Here is a 2,500-nt window from a genome sequence, read left to right as displayed (position 1 = left end):
TGCTGCATACTGCTAAATGCTCTTTCCTAGAAATTCCACTTGCCCTCAGATGGGTGCCAACAAGGAATAGGATACATCAGGCACAGGGACGTCAGTTGAGCGATTTACATGTATATGGATTTAACCCTCCTTATTAGAAATGTATACTGGAAAATTCCTTCTATCTGGGATTTAGACAGATAAATCCCAGTATTAAAATACCTTCATGTCCTCAGCTCTGCCATTTTAAAATTGCTATCTGATCAAGCCCTCCTCAGGCTTCAGTCTGTTACATTTAGTGTTCATTGGGTCTGTAAAATGAAAGGTATTGAACAACAAAAGAAACAGTTTCCAAATATTGTTAAATTCTGTCACCTGGTGAAAGGCAACTCACTTGTTTCGTGAGGTATTACTGTTAATGGAAGTAACGACTATCTAGCGGTATTATTTTTTATTAATATCGATCACCTGTGTTGAATTTTGACAGATTATTTTCAGAGCCAGAAGAAATCATCTCTTAGAGAAATACAACGAGGAGAACAATTCTCCAGAGAAAATTATAGAAGATGTAAATGCTGCCCTTGAGGTAAACTGAGAAATGTGTAGGCTGAAAAAAGACTTGTAACTGCCAGGCTGTTATTGTCCATTTTTGATAGGTTAAAATTTGACTTAAGATGGCAAACCTTGGGGCTGTGGAAAGAAAAAAAGACGTTATTATCTAGTTGTTTTCTTCAAAGCCTCAAAGTGATGCCTTTTGACTTTGAATACTTGAATTTTGATGTGTTGAATGTGGTTTATTTGGGCTCTTGGCTGTGCTGTAGAAAAGCATGCAAACAATCTACTTCTGCCAGGCATTTTGTCAATGTGTGTGTCATTCTTGTCTTTCAGCCCTATGTAAAAAAAATGGAAACTAGTACAGATGAAGACAAGAAAAATATGTATAGTAGAATTATTGTAAGTATACCTATGAAAGTTCTGGAAAGAAGCAGACTAACAACAATTTTTATAAAAGTGACAACACATTTGAAATTAAATTTACAAGACATGTTTCGGTCATGCAACGACCATCTTCAGTTGAAAGTAGAATTAATTTGAAGTTACATTTGAATTTATAATATGCTAAGCAAAGATAAATAACAATGTGAAATAAATTGGGAATCTAACAAAATAGCCAAAGGTAACAAAAAAGAGTGTACAATGGATGTTGTACACTCTTGTTGATTAGAACGAGAGAGTTAAATTAACATGATATAATTGCTTAAACAAGCAATGATATACATGTAATTGCTTAAACAAACAATTATATCATGTTAATATAACTCTCTCGTTCTAATCAACATGTTCCATTGTACACTCTTTTTTGTTACCTTTGGCTATTTTGTTAGATTCCCAATTTATTTCACGTTGTTATTTATCCTTCTTTAGCATATTATAAATTCAAATGTAACTTCAAATTAATTCTACTTTCAACTGAAGATGGTCGTTGCATGACCGAAACATGTGTTGTAAATTTAATTTCAAATGTGTCGTCACCTATGAAAGTGTTGTGAATAAATACGAAAGTTACAATATCACAACATTGAATCTTGAAGTCAATTTTTTTCCCTTCCAGGAGAAAGTGAAATCCTCCATGTTAAGGCTAAAAGACTTGAAGGTGTCAAACAGTAATTTTGAATCTATAAAGCCAGCTTTGGAGGTAAGGAGACCACTGCAAAGCTAATTGAAAAATTAATTTTAAAAAATGTGAAATGTTGTCTCTGAAACACTAGAAAATTAATTTAATAATACTTTCAATTGGTTTTACAGGAATTACTGAAAGATGCAAGTGATCCACTGTCAACTTGGTTGGACTTGCAGGTACACATTACCGGTATTTGAAATTATGGCATTAACAAATCATAGCCTTAGTGAAAATTTCACTTATGTGATTTGAGACCATGTGTTTTTAACCTAAACACTAAGTAAAATCATCTGGCGTTTTTGAGGTGCTCAGAATGAAAAATTTGTCAGGGGATTTTTTACAAATGGAGATTTGTATGTGCACTACTCTGGCATGTCTATTCCGGAGGTGGGGGGGGGGGGGGGTAGGGGTGAGCGGTGAGGGTTCTAGGGGGTGAGGGGTAGGGGGTGGGGTTTTGGATTAGGTTGAGGAGTTGTTTCAGCTACATGTATGGTGCCCTTCATGTTCTACCCCTACCCCCTAACCCTTCCCCAGTGGTCGCCATTAAACCCTTGCAGAGCATTTTTGTATGAGCGCGGGGCGTAACACTGCTGCAATATGCTGGGCATTGAGTTTACTAATTTATTTTCTCTCAGTTTGGATCAAATGTGACAGAACAAAGGATATTTGCAAAACTCACACAACACTGGGAAAATGAATTCCATAAAGATATGAAAGCTCTAAATGTAAGTGCATTTTACGTGCAGTCTTAGTGTTTTTACCCTCACATATTTTAATGGGGAATGGAACAGTTACCTCGATGGTTGCTTGTTTGCAATGAGTAATTCTTAATTCGGAAAT

The 2,500-nt window shown here is 35.6% G+C and overlaps 1 protein-coding gene across 1 annotated transcript in view; it reads left to right on the top strand.

Moving 5' to 3' along the window:
• Positions 1 to 2,500, top strand: part of LOC138060741 (cysteine--tRNA ligase, cytoplasmic-like) — a 27,569-nt gene that overhangs the window by 2,672 nt on the left and 22,397 nt on the right. The window contains exons 4-8 of the mRNA XM_068906598.1: positions 467 to 565; positions 868 to 933; positions 1,592 to 1,675; positions 1,786 to 1,836; positions 2,296 to 2,385. Of these exons, the coding sequence (XP_068762699.1) occupies positions 467 to 565; positions 868 to 933; positions 1,592 to 1,675; positions 1,786 to 1,836; positions 2,296 to 2,385 (390 nt within the window). The remainder of the gene's footprint in view (positions 1 to 466; positions 566 to 867; positions 934 to 1,591; positions 1,676 to 1,785; positions 1,837 to 2,295; positions 2,386 to 2,500) is intronic.

Source organism: Montipora capricornis, chromosome 8 (assembly GCF_036669925.1).
Source record: "Montipora capricornis isolate CH-2021 chromosome 8, ASM3666992v2, whole genome shotgun sequence".
Lineage (NCBI taxonomy): Eukaryota > Metazoa > Cnidaria > Anthozoa > Scleractinia > Acroporidae > Montipora > Montipora capricornis.
Note: the sequence above shows the minus strand (reverse complement) of the source record. Positions and strands in the feature narration are given on the sequence as shown.